Genomic DNA, 19177 nt, shown 5'->3' on the forward strand with positions numbered 1-19177 from the left:
TCAGTCCCTGGAAATCATGGAGCAGGTCCTCAAGGAATCAATTCTGAAGCACTTAGAGGACAGGAAAGTGATCAGGAACAATCAGCATGGATTCACCAAGGGCCAGTCATGCCTGACTAATCTAATTGGCTTCTACGACGAGATAGCTGGCTCTGTGGATGAGGGGAAAGCAGTGGACGTGTTGTTTCCTTGACTTTAGCAAGCTTTTGACACGGTCTCCCACAGTATTCTTGCCAGCAAGTTCAAGAAGTATGGGCTGGATGAATGGACTATAAGGTGAATAGAAAGTTGGCTAGATTGTCGGGCTCAACGGGTAGCGATCAATGGCTCCATGTCTATTTGGCAGCCGGTATCAAGTGGAGTGCCCCAAGGGTCGGTCCTCAGGCCGGTTTTGTTCAATATCTTCATAAATGATCTGGAGGATGGTGTGGATTGCACCCTCAGCAAGTTTGCGGTTGACACTAAACTGGAGGAGAGGTAGATACGCTGGAGGGTAGAGATAGGACACAGACGGACCTAGACAAATTAGAGGATTGGGCCAAAAGAAATCTGTTGAGATTCAACAAGGACAAGTGCAGAGTCCTGCACTTAGGACGGAAGAATCCCATGCACCGCTACAGACTAGGGACTGAATGGCTAGGCAGCAGTTCTGCAGAAAAGGACCTATGGGTTACAATGGACGAGAAGCTAGATATGAGTCAACAGTGTGCCCTTGTTGCCAAGAAGGCCAATGGCATTTTGGGATGAATAAGTAGGGCATTGCCAGCAAATCGAGGGATGTGATCGTTCCCCTCTATTCGACATTGGTGAGGCCTCATCTGGAGTACTTTGTCCAGTTTTGGGCCCCACACTACAAGAAGGATGTGGAAAAATTGGAAGGAGTCCAGCGGAGGGCAACAAAAATGATTAGGGGACTGGAACACATGACTTATGAGGAGAGGCTGATGGAACTGGGATTGTTTAGTCTGCGGAAGAGAAGAATGAGGGGGGATTTGATAGCTGCTTTCAACTACCTGAAAGGGGGTTCCAAAGAGGATGGATCTAGACTGTTCTCAGTGGTAGCAGATGACAGAACGAGGAGTAATGGTCTCAAGTTGCAGTGGGGGAGGTTTAGGTTGGATATTAGGAAAAACTTTTTCACTAGGAGGGTGGTGAAACACTGGAATGCATTACCTAGGGAGGTGGTGGAATCTCCTTCATTAGAAGTTTTCAAGGTCAGGCTTGACAAAGCCCTGGCTGGGATGATTTAGTTGGGGATTGGTCCAGCTTTGAGCAGGGGGTTGGACTAGATGACCTCCTGAGGTCCCTTCCAACCCTGATATTCTATGATTCTATGAAATGGACATAACTCCTCATTCCCAAACACAAGTGGATATGCACTGTAAATGCTGTCTTGATGAGTGCCCATAATCTTGCTCTAATCAACCATATACATACACACACAGTGCTACTGAGAAGATTCTTGGTGCTGGGATCATGAATTATTTCCCTACATGAGCGTATGACTTCCAAAAGAAGTAAATATCTGTCTTAGTGTTTGCTGAATCCGAGGGTCTTCAATCAGGAAGCTGTCAAAAAATCAAGTCTACAGCCCTTTGCAGCTGCCCACTGCTGCATTTTTGAAATGTTGAGTTCTGTGGGACACTTACTTCACGAGTTTCAGAGTAGTAGCCGTGTTAGTCTGCATTTGCAAAAAGAAAAGGAGGACTTGTGGCACCTTAGAGACTAACAAATTTATTTGAGCATAAGCTTTCGTGAGCTACAGCATACTTGAGGCTGCTGACAAGCAATTAACACAATGCTGATACAAATGCGACTGATTTTTTCTCTCATTTTTACAAGTTCTCCCCATGTCAAAATTAAGGTGTAATACAGGAGCAATGGGGGAAATGTGTATCACTGTCTAAACAGAACCTGTTCTACGGTTAAATATAGGACTTTCATCTTTCTAGTGTTGTCTATTTGGCACCTTGTACTAAATTACAAAACTATGTTTTAATGTGAAAATACATCTGTTACTTACCAAATAGCTGTAGCAATGTATTTTATGAATATAGTGGCTATATGGATACACTTTAATGCTTATATAATCCCCTACACGTAGTAGTTTATAGTTTGAAGCCCAGTCAATGTACAAATAGCTTTTGCTGAGCGATGAGTATGCTTTTGCTTCATAGTTTCCAGTAGCCTGATTTTCTTCTGATAGACTTGCATCTGCAGTTTTTAGCTAAAAATTATATAAAGTGCATAAGATTTAATATCAACAAACATTCTGATAATGTTTTGTACAATGCCTTTTATCCAGCATCTAAAAGCCCTTCGTAATTAATCAAATAAACTTCACAATAGCCCTGTGAATCAGGAATTATTAAAGTCATTTTGTAAATAGGTACACAGAGTCCAAAAGAGGCTCATGGCCTGATTTCAAGAGAGCTAAGCACCCACAGCTCTCGAGTCAGTGATAAAGGAAGGATCACAAGTCAGGCATGCTGACTCCCAAATGCATTCTTTAATTATGAAATTATACTTCCTCCTATTAAATAAATATTAAAATTAAAATTAATATAATACATATACAGGATGGATTAAGTAGTTCTGATAAAATGACAGCCAACTCAAGCATTTGTCTGAAATTTACCTCTGCACATTCTGGTTTCAGATAGATGCCAAAATCCCAAAATACCATCTTGTCCCTCCGTTTGAGATGGTCAATGAACAATTAACAAAGGGAAATTCTATGAGAAAGCCTGCTTTGGATAATTTCTAGGCCGAGATAAATTGGTTCATGTACATTTGGATAACCAGTATCTGAAGATTTTGGTGTTTATATGAACTGAACCTTTTGAATTAGGTGATCATCTTTAATATATAGACAAATCAATTTCAACCATTTCACATTTTCTTTTATAAAAAACTGTCAAATTCAAATAAGTAAAAAAACCCAAACCAACAGTAAAGATTTATATATGTATACATATAAGTGGAGAGGAAAAAGGTCAACAACATACTGCAATTCATTTGGATTTTTTAATTTTCATTTTAAAAGTCTATTGCAACTAATTAGGATAACACCTATATCTGTATTTGGATTTGTTTTGTTTTCATTTTCTTTTTTCCTCACTGTTGTCAGCTAGGGATTAGTTTCAAAATAGTTTAATATACAAGTAACTTTCCTCTAAAGCAGTCGTATTTGGTAGTATTGAATATTTGTCACAATACCCCTGTTAGATATAAAATTGTCAAATTTTCTAATCTACTGGTTTTGTGTGTAAAACTTCCTATCTGTATTTCAGACTGACCAAAGTAAACAGTCAGAGAGTACATACTGTGCAAGAATACAGCAGTCAGAAGAATTTAACTCACTTGAAATTCTAGTGCTTTGCTAGAAGATGGAATATTAACCACAAATAAAGCAGTTCCATCATTCATGCTTGTTTGTCTTGTCCCAGCATCTGAGCCTTCTGGTACCAACTCAGTTGAATCCATTTGCTCATCAAATACATTTGCACTGAGAATTACAGGGAGGTTCCCCACAGGCTGGTCCAATGTATCCTTTACCTGAACCTGATCATTAGAACAGAGAAACTTTGCTATAAAAATGCTATTAAATTATTCTTTAAATGCGAGCATAAGCAGGAGTACCTTGGCAGAAACAGTCTGCCACCTGTCACAGTACTTCAAAAGAGTAAATGCGCAGGCAGATCTCAAGTAACATCCATTAAAAAAAATTATATATTATAGCATACAACCATATTGCTTATGTTAACTAACCTTGATAAAGAATGGAAGACCAGGCTTCACAAACAGAGGCGTAGCTACCAAGTTCAATTTGTAGGGAGATAGCGCGTATCTGACTCCAGCAAATTCACTTTCTTCACTAAGTCCACCTAACAAAAAAATATTTTTCTTTTCAGAAGTGTCTTCCAGGGATCCCATTTTCTCCCTCAAAAGTCCTGTTTCATGGCAACCCAAGCCATTTGTTATACTCAGGCCTGAGGAGTCTTTGCACTCAAGGATCAAACTTTTATCAATATGAAATTAATGAATAAAAACCTTAACGTTTTTTTAAAAAACATGTAAAATTGTGCTGGTGATGTTAAGTCATCCTTCTCATATCCTTTTGGTAAAGGAGATTTCTGAACACAAAAGATGATCTTGGGCCATGAACCATGCCTAAACTTTGTATTTTATTCAGATTTTCACATAAGTATGTTCAAATGACAACTAAAAAACCAAAAACCCTACCTGTAGATTCTAGCACTGTTACAGCAATATACAGGTATGACTCATCTAGCTCTTCCAGGCTTTGGTAGCCTATTTCCTTAACAGCATTTTTACTATTAAAATCGACCTCTGCAACTCCATCAACTATCTGGTAATAAAACAAAAATAAGGATAAACAAATTATGCTACTGTGCATAGTTTAAAATGATCTCCAAAGACATGGTGTACAAGTGTCGGTCTCAGATGTGGACATGCACAAAATCTGTTTACAGCAGAGACCAAGGATAAGAAATTCTAACGAAGGAAGAACAGAGTTGCTCCCCTGAAAATCAACCAAGCGATAGTAGATGTTCCAAGTTGTGTCCCTGAAGCCAGCAAGAACTAAGAGCACTACATATCCAAGCAATCTTCTCTGAGATCCTTCCTGTCCCATGAGCAAAGGAAGAAAGAAGGCAAATGATTCTGGAAGTGCACCAAGAGCTAAGTAAGTGGAGGGCTTTGGTTTTGTGGAACACTGGTCCACCTTCTGTGAGGAGAGGAGGCTGTATACTTTGGATGGCCTCCATCTCAATAGAAGGAAGACCAATCTTCTCAGTGATAGGCTGGCTGGAGTAGTCAGGAGGAGGTTAAATTAATAACAAAAGGGAAAGATAAGATATGAGCACTCAGCACAAAAATCAAAATATTGAGAACAAAATTAAACAAGGAACCAAAGCACATCAAGAGAAGAAATTTTTGAATCGCCTATACACCAACGACAGGAGCCTGGGAACAAACAACAGGAATGGGAATTGCTCATTTATAAGCATAAATTTAATCTAGTTGGTATTACTGAAACCTGGTGAGATGATCTGGAGGACGGGAATGTTAAAATCAACAGCTATAACCTATTTAGGATCAAGTGGGCAAAAGGGGAGGAAAGTGGCACTCTAGGCCCAGGCCGCTGTGGGAAACTGCAAACCCTCCACCCGCCCTGGGCAGAGGCTCAGGGTACCCAAGAGCAGCCCCCAGCCCATGTACACAGCCCCGGGTCACGCCACCCAGGGCAGGTGGAGGGTCTGGGGTCCCCACAGCAGCCGGGCTCCCGGCAGTTTTTACTATGGCCTGTCTCTGGCTTCTGGACTGGACAGGGGGTGGGGCCTCAGGGGAAAGAGGAGCAGCAGGGGGCAGGGGTCCAGTGGTGAGGGGAGGCTAAAGCCCACCTCAGCCCCCCCTTCAGAAAGGCTGGTGCCACTACCAAGGGCTGCACTTCATGGCAGGGGAGCTGATCATCTTATCCCCTTTGCCTCTCCCTCCCCCCGTTCCGGAGCCCATCTCGAGTAGGAATAGAGAGGTTATTCTACCTATGTATTTGGCAGTGGTGAGACAATTATGGAATACTGTGTCCAGTTCTGTTGCACACAATTCAAGAAGGATGTTGATAAATTAGAGATGGTTCAGAAAAGAGTGACAAAAATTATTAAAGGATTAGAAAACATGCCTCAAAGAGCTCAGTGTATTTCGCTTAAAGAGAAGGTTAAGAGGTGACTTGATTACAGTAGGTCTCTTCAATCTAGCAGAGAAAGGTAGAACATAATCCAATGACTAGAAGTCAAAGCTAGACAAATCTAGAGTGGATGTAAGATGTGATTTTTTTTTTTAACAGTGAGAGTAATTAATCATTGGAAAAAAAATTACCAAAGGTCATGGTGGATTCTCCATCATCAATAATTTATTAAATCATGACTGGATGTTTTTCTAAAATATCTGTTCTAGAAATTATTTTGGGAAGTTCTATGGCCTGTGTTTCACAGTAGGCCAGACTAGATGATCCTGGCCTTGGAATCAATGAATCTATGCAGAGGGAGAATCATCATTCACTCAAAGGAGACACAGATTTGTGTCACGATTGAATGACTGAGCCAAAAAACTAGACTAACCTGAGAGGAGAATGGTGATTCCAAAGGACATCCGGTAAATTTGGAGTTGTCTAGGTCTTGTTAAAAGATTAATATTAATATAAATTAATTCTGTATTCAATTTCCTTCATTTGCTTTTAATCTTCAGTGTAAAAATTATTTCATGGAAAGTTATAGCCACACATTATTTACTTAAATGGCCAATTGAGCCAAACTGAAACTGCTTTCTGTCTGTCTGAGACATCGTCAGCTAAGTTTCAGTCCAAGGTGAAGTTTTATGCCTCTGATAACAGGAGTTTGAATGGATGTTAGGGATATAAATAGGGTTTAAAAATAGTAACCATTTAACCTATTAAAATTCTATTGGTTAAATGGTTAACCATTAAGGAGTTCACATAGGCAGAAAGGGGGTGCTGCAGCATCCCGTTTTATGCGGGGCTCCGCTGTCGCCGCCTGCGCCCAGCATCCCGGCCCAGGTTTCTGCTGCCTCCCCGTGCCTGGGGTCCTGGCCCCGCCAGCCACCTCCCAGAGTCCCAACTGCCAGCCTAGCCCATGTCTCTGCTGCCTCCCCGCACCCGGGGTTCCGGCCACCGGTCCGCACCCAGGGTCCTGGCTGCTGAGACCCTGGATGTGGGGGGGCAGCGGAGTTTAATCGTTAACCAAAACTGATAAGACTGTGCTTATTGGTTAACCAGTTAAACTTTTACATCCCTAATGGATTTGTTGACTTTGAATAACTCAGAATGCAAACCATTGCATTGGCCTGCAGAGGCCTGCTCCAACTCCCATTCAATTCCATGGAAAGACTTCAATGGAAGCTGTATCAGGCCTGAACTCAATAAAAATGGCTTAGCTTTTTCTTACCTCAGTTACGTGCATTGCTCTTTTCATCATCCTTTTTTCACTTCCTTCAATTATTCCAAAACGCACATAAACATCTGCCCTGGTGACCTTCTTGTTATAAAAATACCTTGCAAACAATAAAATACTCCTTTAAAGTTGTTATTGCAAGGGACGCAGAAAAAGCTGAACATAAAATATCATATGCATTTATTTTTAATAAGCAGTCATGCTCTGAACAACAGGTGGCATAGGAAAGAGATGGTCTTGTATGTTCTCTGTCAAATCCTCTGACCAACATACAAACCACTACTGATAAGTATTGAAGGAAAGTGCAGCCATTCCTCTTCCATTGCAGAAAGGACTTCAGTGATACGACTTTTTGAGGAGAAGGTGGTCAAATGGAAAAAGATGGGAGGACCTTTCAGATACATCTAGCCTGCAGCTGGGGCCATACCTCTCAGCCTGGGTAGACAGACATGCTCTAGCTCTGCTCAAGCTAGTGAACTAAAAATAGCAGTGTGGACACTGCAGCATGAGCCTGCCACATAAATATCGATCCAGCAGGTCAGGCAGGCTTGTACTCCGATGGCTAGCCCCTGCTGCAACATTCATGCTGCTATTTTTAGTGCACTAGATTGAACAGAGGTAGCACATTATCTACCCAGGCTGGGCGGCATGCTCCCTGCTGAAGTGTAGACATACCCTTAGAGACCGGGGGGATTCCTTCCACTGAAGTGAAGAAAAGACAAAAAAAAAATTAAAATCAAGACCAAATCTCCTTACCTAGCTTTAATAGTAATCCTGAACGTCTCAAATTTCTCAGAACTAATTATGTTCTTTTCTGGTTCTATGGAGATGAAAAAGCTTGGCATAGCTGAAAATTAAGCAGAAAGTTAAATATAACAACTTAAATGTAATTTTAAATATTAAGCAATATCAACATGAAATGATGTCATTGAAAATGGTCCAAAGAATCAAATGTATGTTTAAAAAGATTTTAATTGCATACTTAAAGGGATTAAAAAATAGGCTATTACTTTCTTACTTAATATTCAGAATTGAAAAACCCAGGAACAATCATATATTACCATATTCTTTGACTTCAAATTTTGCAACAGCAGAAGTTGTGAAACTCTTTTTGTACTTGGCTTCTATCTTCCAGACACCATACCTATAAAAAAAAGACATTTTAAAGATGAGAATTATTTTTGTCATCCAATAATATAGTTTTTAGAAATAATATAGTTAATAGCTCTAATTTAGAGACTGCTTCATAAATAATCTACAGTTTTGTGTGTTTTTTGTGAGAGAAAAGCCTGCACAAAGCTGCACATATGTTCCTATCCTAGTCATGCAAGCAAACCTTGACTAGGTTCCTTTTTAACCCATGTACTACAACTGCATTGTCTTCAGTAAAGTTGTAACAAGGGTTAGTTACCATACATTAGTTTAAGATGGGTTAAAGTATTTCTTTCCACAGCCTTAAGATTTATCTACACTAGATTTTTTATTTAGAGTTGACTGATTGCTAATTAACTTGAGGTAGTTTTAACATTTGTAATAGTTAGTGTGGACACTCCCAAATGCTTGCACTTTATCCTGGAACAAACATTTGGGGTTAGGGCTGGACCAAAGGGTATGTGTTAAACAAACATTTGGGGTTAGGGCTGGACCAAAGGGTATGTGTTAAACTGTATCCAAGTCTACACCAGGAAAACGTGTATTGTTAACGCATGTTAAAATCCTAATGTAGATAAGGCAAGTTGTAGTTATAACGTGGTAGCTGGCTGAGATGTTAAAAATACACCTTTTTTCCCTCATGATGACAAGGTCTGTGTGTTGATCTACTAATAATCAGCTCTTGTAGAGAGACTGCGTCTTAAACTGCAAGCTGTCAGTTTTTGGTTAAAAGTGTTAGGAAAAGATGTATTTTTAAACACATGTTATCTGATCAAGGATATCCTCCAAAGGGGACTTGTAGAACTCCAGTGGGTCTGGTACATGTCTGGGGCTCGCAGACACTAACACAATATAAACAAATAATTAATAATAATAAGTACCGTAGAACCTCAGTTATGAACACCTCTGAATTGGAGATTGTTCGTAGCTCTGAAATGTTTGTAACGCTGAACAAAATGTTATGGTTGTTTCTTTCAAAAGTTACAATTGCACATTGACTTAATACAGCTTTAACCCTCAATTTAACAAAACAAGCACAGAAACAGTTTCCTTACCTTGCCAAATCTTTTTTTTAAACTTTCTCTTTTTTTTTTGTAGTTTACATTTAACACAGCACTATACAATATTTGCTCTTTTTTTTTTTTTAAGTCTCTGCTGCTGCCTGATTGCGTACTTCTGGTTCCAAATGAGGTGAGTGGTTGACTGGTCAGTTTGTAACTCTGGTGTTTGTAACTCTGAGGTTCTATTGTACATAAAATCAGTGCCTGAAATCATTGGGGTTTAGGTTCCCCAGTCCAAACGATGTAAGGCTACTTTTATGAGAAACCCAAGATCTGACAGGGATGTGAAATCAGTTTTTTTAAAATAACTGAAACTACTGTTCACTTTTTCTAGTGGAAAAAAAAATCAGTTAAAACACTCTGCTCTAAATCTCCACTAGTACCACTTTGCCCACCTAGTGTACTTACAGCACCCCCTACAGGATTCAAGGAAAATGACGAGGCATTTATTTTGGATTTTATTACTGCAAAAATATATCTATTCTTGCCATATAATATCTTTCTATCCTTACTATACACACACAGATTATATAGAGAAAAAACAACAACAAATTGCCTGTTTAAATGTTCATATACTTACTTTCAAACTATAACCAGCACTAGTGTTTGAGTGTATCTAAAAGTTCTCACTCCTGGAAATTGTTGGGTCTTTGACCTCATGCCTGACTCGGAGTGGAGAGAAGTCTATAGTTTTTTAAAATTTTCTCAGGCATTGGAACACGATAGGCCTATCATTGTGCTATAATTGCAGGTTTATACATCAATATCTTCACCTGCCACTTCTCCCTACTCCGTTTCTACTGTGGCATTTTCCATATATATCAGAAAGACTAGGAAGTGCGCCTCCTATACCACTACTGTTAATGCTGCTTTCTTATTTGACTGATAGGAAGAGAGAGCATGGCTATTATCACCCTTATAGCATGGCTGATATACACAATACCAAGAACTCCACAAATGCCCCTCCACCTCCTCCCCTTCCCATTTAGCAGATCCCCCTCCTAAGTAAATTTACGCACACGCCCCCCCAAAAATATAGAACTAACATGACATTTGCTGCCATCATATAGTTCACTCTGCTTATGTTACAGCCATTCTCCCACACAGTCTGTCTTGTCTATTTAGACAATATTGGCTCATCATTTCCTTGTACTTCTGTCTGTAGCCATCTGTGGTCTCTTGTCTTATACATAGATTGTAAACACTTGGGGACAAAGACTGTCTTTTTGTTCTGTGTTTGTACAGAGCCTAGCACAGAGGGGATACATGTTTTGGGCTCCTGCGAACTACAGTAATACAAATAATGAATAATAACAGTAATAATAATAATAATAATAATGACTAGAAATTTCAAGTTCCATGTAACTCAAATACCCTCCACATCAGCAAAATGCAGTTTTCAAAGTTTTGAGAAATGGCATTAAAACAAACATAAGTCTACTTAGGATTAGAAGGAATCTTGAAGTCAGGAAAAGATAAAATTCCAGTAAAGTCTTCCTCTTCTGTAATATCCACTTTTACTCCTTCTGGATCCTTTAGATCAAACAGAAAAACAAAAAACAAAGAAGTTACAGACACGTGAACATCACATGCTCATACGGCACATTTAGAGGAGAGTTAGTCTTTAGTGACTCAGTGGGAGCATGATCAGGATCATTTTTCTTCGGATTTTGTCCATTTCACAGAACAGAAAACAAACCTTTTTCTGAAACAATTCATATGCTGAAACTGCACCTTAATTTTATACTCTTCCACCAGCATGTAGAACTCCTCAGCCAGACACATTGAGATTTTAACGACACAAAATTAAGACCTAATTCCAAAAAACAAATGCATATGAATAATTTTACACACAAAGGTAATCTCAATGATATTAATCGGACTGCTCCCAGGCATGAAGTTAATCATGTGCTTAAATGTTTTCAGGATCATGACCTAACTTTGAAATTGAATCCTCTGATGAAATGTGTGATACAGGAGTTAAAACAGCAGTAAACTGTGAACTTGGGAGTGACTAACTCACCAGAATTTGAAACTCTGGCAAAACATCTGACTGGGGCTCCAATAATTACATGAATTTAAAAGGTAGTTATCACATGATGCTCAATATTATCACTATTATATTACTGTGGTAATTACACTAAAGCTAATATTGAGACTATTGATTCCTTTGCATTTGAAATGAAAGAAATGGCAACACCAAAAACAACTTATATGCAATGAAAGCTCTCCACAAATCCTTTCCTTAGAGATAAGTGGTAAATCAATTTTTTCCACTGAGGCTACTCTTGAGATAAGACTTACAAGCTCTGTCCAACTGTGCCAAGTCACTTTTAGGACTTCTAAAAGGTTATTAAATTGCAATAGCAGTTTCCTGACAAGCACTGATAATTTTCTAAAATATGTGGAGATCAATCATTTTTCATACTATAGCAGAGTGGTTTACTATTGAACTATAGTCTCTTTACGGCCTCAAAAATGTCAATATTAAATTAAGTTGCAACAGACTCACCACAAAAGTTAAGACAGTTTCTCTTCGGGCTGGCTTCAGTTCTTCATTCAAAGAATAAACCCTGATTTTCACTGTAAGAATTATTTATAATAAATTTTAAAAAGTTCAAGTAACCTTAAGCTTCTATACATATTTATTCCTAAAAATCTTCAGTATTAAAGGATATTCTTGATTTGTTGCATATCTGTAACCCCCACTACAGAAATACATTGAGCCATTTATTCATGCTATCAACATAAATAGACAGATTTTGTACTGACAACTGCTTCAGATTAAATCATTAAAATCCATAATAAATTCTTTAACTTCCATGATCCCAGCATTCCATTTTTCTGTAGGAGGAAACTACTATAAACACAATCTTGACAAAGATAGTAATCCAATTAATTTTTTTCAATGAAGTATTTCTTCAATAATATTTTTGAACATATTTTCAGCAAAGATCTTCCTCTTGTCCTATGTGCCCCAGTTTACACATGTGTTAAACACTTCATGGTGTAAGGTGCAGAGCGGGAATGAAGGAAGGAATTTTGCGAGAAATAATTAGTTCATAAAGTGCTAACACACTGCAAATTATTATTTTGCTGTTCAAATAGACGGTCTGCTTAGATAGCAAGCAACTGGTGAAAATCCAGCAATATGGTTGATTGTTTAAAGTAAATTTAAATCCTAATTCCTTGGTGACATAGACTCACTTTAAAGCTTTAAGCTAAACAGAAGAAACAGACATTACTGTACCTGACTGATCAGGAGTATAAATGGGTTTGTCCGTCTGAATAAAGAGAAATCCATTTTTATAGGTAACTGGCATTTTTTTTTCTCTTGTAAAATGTGAAGAACTAGCTTCCAGATACACATAAAGGACTGAACTCACTGATCCTGGCAAATCTTTTGGTTGAATCTGTCAGGGATTATGGGGAGAGACAAATAAATATTGGTAAATATTAAAATAATCAAACTATGACTTTCCCCTGCATTTTTTGTTGAATAGAATATCTGAATGATAATTAGCATTCTGTTGTTAATTATTTACTAAATACGTTCATCAACACCAGCATCATGAAGGAATTTCTTCTCCATGTTCACAATGTATAAATGGTCATGAGCTCTACATTGGGGTTCACCTTTTTCTGAGGCACTATTTACTGGCCATTTCCAGAGGTAAAATATGTGACTAGAGGGACCTACATACAGTTACTGTATAACTCATTCAATTCCATTTCACTTCAAGGGTGAAATCATGGCCCCATCAAAGTTAATGGGAGCTTTGCCATTGACTTCAACAGGGCCTTAATTTCACTCCTAAACTAGTCAGCATGTTTCCTTAGATTGAGCACACAACTAATCAATCTTGTCCATACCCATTGTTTCTCCCTTATTTAACTTTTCCTTTTTTTCCTTGTTAAAGGTTTAATTAGTTGGATGCTTTAGTATCTCTAATACCATTAGTTCAATAAAAAATATGGAACATGTCTGTCTGGTCCATGGAAACAAAGAACATGTATGGATAACTGATGCGATCACCAGCATGATAAACAGACAATTGAGAGATATGACCATAGGCATTAAAAATAATTAAAGCAATAAAGCAATATTCTTTTGGAGCAATGATTCCTATACTAATTGTTTTTTATATTAAAACTTGAACAAACCTTTTTTCTTGCTGATTTTATCTCCTTGTGCATAACTGCACCAGTGAAAGAAAGGGTGTGACTACACTACAGAAAAATGTCACTTGAAAGACCAAATTATATTCATACTTTTTTTTTTTGGCACCTTATTCTCCACTCTATTATACCAGTTTTACACTTTCATAGAGGAGGATTTCAAAAGAATTACACTTACACAAAATGGGTATAGCAGACTGGAGAATCAGGCCTTTTCTCTTCACAATTAAAGAAACTGGATTCTCGTCATAGTGGAGTCAATCCAACCTATTTTTACAGTCAAATGCAAGATAAGAGAGGACAAGAACAGTTTTGAATACATACTGTTAAGATTACAGAGCCTTGGAATTTGTTGGCTGGAGATAACTGGGTGTGGCCAGAAGCATAAGTAGTTCGCTTATCTGGAAAACTTTTAATAGAGATGCTGACAGGAAACGCAGTCTCATATCCAAAAGCTTGAATTACCACTTTCTCCGATGCTAAAATACGAAAGATCTTTGGTGCTGTAATAACATATCTATAAAATTTAAAAATATCACACAGACAATGGAACTGTCAGTTTCTTTTGTACCTATTTTCATTTTAAATTAACTTCAAGGTATACAGTCAAAGCTGTAATCTAATCAAAGATCTGATCTACTTCTATTTATACTGACATTTTCTATTAAAATGTTTCCTGGATAGTAAAAAAAAATTACAAAATGGGGATTCAACAAGAGATCCATGTTTATGAAGAGTTATCATTTCCTTTAATAGGTGCCTGGTTGTGGGAAGTTCAGTATGCCTATAACCCAGCACACAGCTAGTTCTTTCTAAAGAGAAACCCCTGACACAACCCTAAGTTCACCCCTGCTATCAAACAAAGCCTAATCCTTGTAATTAGAAGATCTCATAATTGCAGTAGATTCTATTAATTATAGACAGGAACAATGTTTGAAAGGCTGATCTCCTGATAAACATTTTTTAAAATGCAAATTATTTTTTGTGATATTCCTTCAGCGCTTTTGAAAAGTAGATTGTATACGTGTTAGACAAAACTGTTCTGATTAGAACTCTCTTTGTTTCAAGTGAATATGTATTGAGGTATTAAAATAATCTGGTAAAATAATAGGGGCGAAACAACCTCAAACAAACCCCAGTCCTATTCTGTGAAAACTTACGCACAATTACCTTTACTATTTTGAGTACTCCTGTTGAAATCAACGAAACTATACTTGAACGTGTACATAAATGTTGGCAGAATTGGTACCTAAATTCATATAGTTCTTTTTAAATTGGAATGGCTATCATTGCAGAGCAGCACATACAACATTCAATGTATATAATCACAGTAAGTCTGTTTATTGAGACTACTTCTGAAGTTTGTTGAACAAATATTCTATGCATGTGCAGTAGTCATCTCCTTTGTTTTAAATATCAAAAGCAGTTGGATTCACTGCTTTCTAAATTTTTTTTGTAGTTATAAGAAGTCGGATAAGCACTATAGTGTATTATTTTTAAAACATATTTAATAACAGCTTACAAATAAGAGTGCAGTGAAATATGTTTCCATGTACTTTAGACAGTCAGGCAAACATTATTTTTAAATTATTTAGAATTTGCAGCACCCTGGGATCATTCTGTCAACACAGGCAGAACCACCAATGCGCATGAAGAGATGAATATATCCCTTTGGGTCTGTAACTGCAAATAGAGCCCAATTCCGCAGTCCTTTCTTAGGCAAAACTCCAACTCAAATCAGCGCTCTGGCTGAGCAAGAACTGCAGAATCAGGCCCACATAATGCCTTTTGTATTGTTTGATTGATGGCTACCATCATCAAGCAATATTTCCAGTAAACACACCATGTTTTACTTACGTTTGCTCCTGACTCAAACTTCTTCCACAAAAAGCCAAAATACAAATGAAGCTTAAAATATTCATGACTGGCACAAGCACAAAACCAAAGACTCTAGTGAAACTTTGGTGAAAGGGTATTTGGCTTCTGCTTCACTCAAGTATGTTTGTGTTATCTGTATTTATCTAAAGATTAATCATTAACATCAGATCTCTGAAAATACTGCTTTACTAAACACTATTTCCTCCCTCCCTATCCTATAGCTTTGAAGAATGTCAGCACAACTAAACCCCCTAATTTAGGACTTCATTCTGCTTTTCATCTGCGCACAATTACATGGATATCCACTTTTTCAGAAAGGAATGCTTTGATTGTTTAATTTAAAAATGACGTTTGGTTTAGAAATTTATATTATAAAAAAAGTCAAAATCGGAACAAAATGTTTCAATTAACCTGAAACATATTTTTTAAAATTTCATTTCTTTGGAAATTTTGAAATTTGACATTCTGTTCCAATTTTGAATGAACACTAATTTGGAAATCACAGAGTATCCCACAGAACAGAACATCTGGTTCCCACACAGCTCTCGTAATTATTACCAATAGCTACTTTTGATTGCCACAGTATATGAACACTGTCAATTGTCTTATTCTGCTGACCTTTCTAAAAATATAACCACCAAATGAATGGTGTACCACACAATGAAGAAGATTTACAGAAAGAGTTCCTTACATTGAGCAATGAACTTGATTAGGATAAAGGAAACAGTACTATCAATCAAGCTACTCTATCTCTATCAATTTCACCGTAGAGCTTCTGTCTAGACCAGTGGTGGGCAACCTGTGGCCCGTGGGCCACATGCGGTCCATCAGGGTAATCTGATTGCAAACCGCAAGACATTTTGCTAACACCGACCGTCCACAGGCATGGCCCCCACAGTTCCCAGTGGCCGCGGTCTGGCCAATGGGAGCTGCGGGGGGATCGTGACTGCAGACAGTCAACGTCAGCAAATGTCTCGCAGATTGCAATCAAATTATCCTGATGGACCGCATGTGGCCTGCAGGCCGCAGATTGCGCATCACTGTCTAGACCCTTCCCCAGCCGCCTCGTCCTCCAAATGTAAACAACAGTGCCCATATCCTCATATCACCCTTTTTTCTATTAACAATCAATCTTAAAACAAAAATAAATATACATCAACAAATTAATGATTCAGCTGAGTCAGCAGTTTAAAGCTTATCTGTATTTGATCCTCTCCTCGCCTTGAGGCAGGTTTTGTTCGGTTTATTCAATGGTAGTATTAAATTCTAAAGGTGTAGATTGTGACAGATATGGCAGTTCCTCCAATATCTTTGGGAGATCTTCCTGTATCAGCTTTGTATCATTGCAAGCCAGGGACTGTATGTAATTCCATGGGGGAGCGGTACCACAACCCTCCAAGAAATAGGAACAGAGATGGGTGATTAGGCAAATTCACTCAGGTGTAACACCTCCCAAGAGGCATCACCACCTGGAGAGACTTGTATATACTGTCAAGTATCAGAGGAGTAGCCGTGTTAGTATCTATCCACAAAACAACAAGAAGTCTGGTGGCACCTTAAAGACTACAGATTTATTTGGGCATAAGCTTTCGTGGGTAAAAAACCCACTTCTTCAGTTGCATAGAGTGAAAATTACAGATGCAGGCATAAATATACTGACATATGAAGATAAGGGAGTTACCTTACAAATGGAGAACCACCGTTGACAGGGCTAATTCGATCAGGGTGGATGTGGTCCACTCCCAATAATTGAGGAGGAGGTGTCAATACCAAGAGAGGGAAAATTACTTTTGTAGTGAGCCAACCACTCCCAGTCCCTATTCAAGCCCAACTTAATGGAGTTAAATTTGCAAATGAATTGTAGCTCTGCAGTTTCTCTTTGAAGTCTGTTTTTGAAGTTTTTTTTGTTGATGTATGACTACTTTTAAATCTGGTTTCAGAGTAGCAGCCGTGTTAGTCTGTATTCGCAAAAAGAAAAGGAGTACTTGTGGCACCTTAGAGACTAACAAATTTATTAGAGCATAAGCTTTCGTGAGCTACAGCTCACTTCATCGGATTTTTCCACCCAATGCATCCGATGAAGTGAGCTGTAGCTCACGAAAGCTTATGCTCTAATAAATTTGTTAGTCTCTAAGGTGCCACAAGTACTCCTTTTCTTTTTACTTTTAAATCTGTTAGAGAGTGTCCCGGAGATTGAAGTATAATCCCCCCCCCCCCCGCACTGCACAGAAGTCTCAGGGTTAGGGTGACCAGATGTCCCGATATTTGGGGCTTTTTCTTATATAGGCGCCTATTAACCCCCACCCCATTCCGCTTTTTCACACTTTCTATCTGGTCACCCTACGCAGGGTAGATAAAAGACCCTCAAAAACTAAGTATTCCAACAATCTATATGTAATAAAAACAGTAAGGCATGTATCTATGCCAACAATCCCAGCCCACTGTGATATTAGAGGTAACTCATCCAATCATCACCCTACCCTACAGTTAATTTGCATTCAACAATTTCATTGGTTGTAATGAGTTCATGATCTAAGGAGACTATATAAATGATGGTTTACTTGCCCAACTGCATGGTTCCTCAAGGGCTAATTTGCCACCCATACAACTCAACATAAAATCTCACAGCACAACCCCGCAGACACAAGTCAACACAACTACCTACACAATACCACTACTATCACACAGAATAAACCCAAAACACATAGCCACTCACCAGAGCACATACCCCTCCTTCATCAGCTTCACAAAACAATACAAATCTCACATCACAATCCCCTGCCAGAACAACACAGATCTCTCAGAACAACTCCACACATACAAATCAACACAATCACCCACAGCAGGATCAGCACACACATCTCATTCACCACTTACACAAATCAAAACATGTCTCCCAGCACTACACATGTGCTCCCCCACCCTTGCTCATACTTACTATAAAATCATACTTTTGACCCGTGCCTTTGCTGCTCATCATTAAAATCCTGTAAACACGGATATAGTTTGCAGCTGTGTATCCATACTGGTGGCTATTTTAACCAGTTATGATTTCTGTAGCAAGGCTGGCAGGTCACTCAAAAATCATACACCTGCCCCTCACTCCCTTTCAAGATTGGGTGATCAATACGGAAATCTAGGAAAACAGAGACATATTGTTATGAAACAGACGGTATCTGCAGAAGCGGATGTAGACTTCTAGACGACATAAAATGCTAGTACCAGGGATGTGGTCAACATACAGCTTAATTCAGTAATAACTCATTTTATGAATAAGCAATATTATTCAGTTTTAATTTCTAATAATTGTTCTGTCTTGATTTCATCCTAGACATTTTACCAAATTTTCAAGTACAAAAGGCAAAATACAGTTGTTATTTGAAAAGTTAGAAATATCCTCACCGGCCAGTGATGGGACTCTGGATGGGAGAGTTGTGAGTTATTACCGAGAATTCTTTCCCAGGTATCTGGCTGTTGGGTCTTGCCAAAATGCTCAGGTCTAACTGACTGCCATATTTGGGGTTAGGAAGGAGTTTTTCCCCAGATCAGATTGGCAGAGATGCTGGGTGGGTTTGCTTTCCTCTGCAGCATGGGTCACTTGCAGGTTTAAACTAGTGTAAATGGTGGATTCTCTGTAACATGAAGTCTTTTAATCATAATTTGAGGACTTCAGTAATTCAGCAGAGGCTTGGGCAGTGGGTAAAATAGGGCAGAGGAGTCTCTGCTGCGGCACCTCCGGTTGCAGGGTTTGGCGGTGAAGTTTTTGCACATACCACCTCCTCAGTCGCCCTGGAATCTACATGGGGCACATCAAAAAGCGTCTTCTACAGACGCTTTTCCCCTGGGTAGGGGCGGGTTGGGTCTGGGGAGGAGAGGTATGGCACCACTGCAGCCAGCCCCAGGCTCCTCCAGGCG

At 38.7% G+C, this 19177-nt stretch overlaps 1 protein-coding gene across 1 annotated transcript in view; it reads right to left on the reverse strand.

The window, feature by feature from the left end:
* The window catches only part of C5 (complement C5), a 52724-nt gene extending 37403 nt beyond the window's left edge, over positions 1-15321 (reverse strand). The window contains 12 exon segments of the mRNA XM_038374230.2: positions 2024-2227; positions 3364-3564; positions 3772-3887; positions 4246-4372; positions 6987-7092; positions 7749-7839; positions 8054-8136; positions 10647-10738; positions 11718-11788; positions 12456-12618; positions 13709-13901; positions 15242-15321. Coding sequence (XP_038230158.2) covers positions 2024-2227; positions 3364-3564; positions 3772-3887; positions 4246-4372; positions 6987-7092; positions 7749-7839; positions 8054-8136; positions 10647-10738; positions 11718-11788; positions 12456-12618; positions 13709-13901; positions 15242-15306 — 1512 coding nt within the window. The 5' untranslated portion in view covers positions 15307-15321.
* Between the last annotated feature and the right edge of the window lie 3856 nt (positions 15322-19177).

This window comes from Dermochelys coriacea, chromosome 16 (genome assembly GCF_009764565.3).
Source record: "Dermochelys coriacea isolate rDerCor1 chromosome 16, rDerCor1.pri.v4, whole genome shotgun sequence".
Taxonomy (NCBI): Eukaryota; Metazoa; Chordata; order Testudines; family Dermochelyidae; genus Dermochelys; species Dermochelys coriacea.